The following is an 832-nucleotide window of genomic DNA, read 5'->3' on the forward strand; positions in this document are numbered from 1 at the left end:
TTGGTGTTTATTATTGGTGATAATGTGAGCGATGGGAAATCCTTCGTTTTGACCTGTGTCCGTCTGTGTACAGGGAACACTACAGAAGTTTGTGGATGACGTGTTCGTGGCAATCCTTAGTACGAAGCATCTTCCTCCCATTGCCGTCAGGTTCTTTTTTGATTTCCTGGATGACATGGCAGAGAAACATGGAATTAACGACCCAGAGACTGTCCACATTTGGAAGACAAACAGGTGAGAATCTTTGTTGCCCGTCTGTGGGTCAGGGTGCACTATTTTCTCTAATCTGTCACTCTCTCTTCAGTCTTCCTCTTAGGTTTTGGGTTAACATCTTGAAGAATCCTCAGTTTGTTCTGGACATTCAGGTGACGGATAGCATTGATGCTGTCTTGTCTGTCATTGCTCAGACCTTTATTGATTCTTGCACCACATCTGACCACAAAGTGGGACGGGTATGACTGTCTTTCTGAATGTCTGCCTTTCTACCCTGTTTGTTTTTTCTTTGGTTTTTATAAAGGTGACCATGTGATATTTTCTGTCAAATCAGGACTCGCCGGTCAACAAGCTGCTGTATGCCAGAGAAATTCCTCGATACAAGCAGATGGTGGAGAGGTGCAAATGGATTATCACACTGTCACACACGTACTGTTGAAACACACTTATGTGGCGTATTTGTTTACAGGTATTACAGTGACATCCACAGCGCTGCATCTGGCTGTTACCAGGAGATGAATTCTACTTTGACTGAACTGTCTGGGGTCAGTGAACACACAAAACATCTAAACATGCTTTTGTAGTTCAGGCAATGTTTTGAGTTGAAGAATATTTGAAT

At 42.9% G+C, this 832-nt stretch overlaps 1 protein-coding gene across 1 annotated transcript; it reads left to right on the top strand.

Moving 5' to 3' along the window:
• Positions 1-67: 67 nt before the first annotated feature.
• Positions 68-807, top strand: LOC103399359 (plexin-B3-like; the record flags this gene model as incomplete). The annotated part of the gene is made up of 4 exons (XM_008338056.2): positions 68-234; positions 305-452; positions 548-612; positions 683-807. Coding segments are annotated over 4 exons (495 nt in total), but the record flags the coding sequence as incomplete, so codon positions are not given.
• Between the last annotated feature and the right edge of the window lie 25 nt (positions 808-832).

Source organism: Cynoglossus semilaevis, unplaced genomic scaffold (genome assembly GCF_000523025.1).
Source record: "Cynoglossus semilaevis isolate Cse_v1.0 unplaced genomic scaffold, Cse_v1.0 C19055446, whole genome shotgun sequence".
In the NCBI taxonomy this organism is placed as follows: Eukaryota; Metazoa; Chordata; class Actinopteri; order Pleuronectiformes; family Cynoglossidae; genus Cynoglossus; species Cynoglossus semilaevis.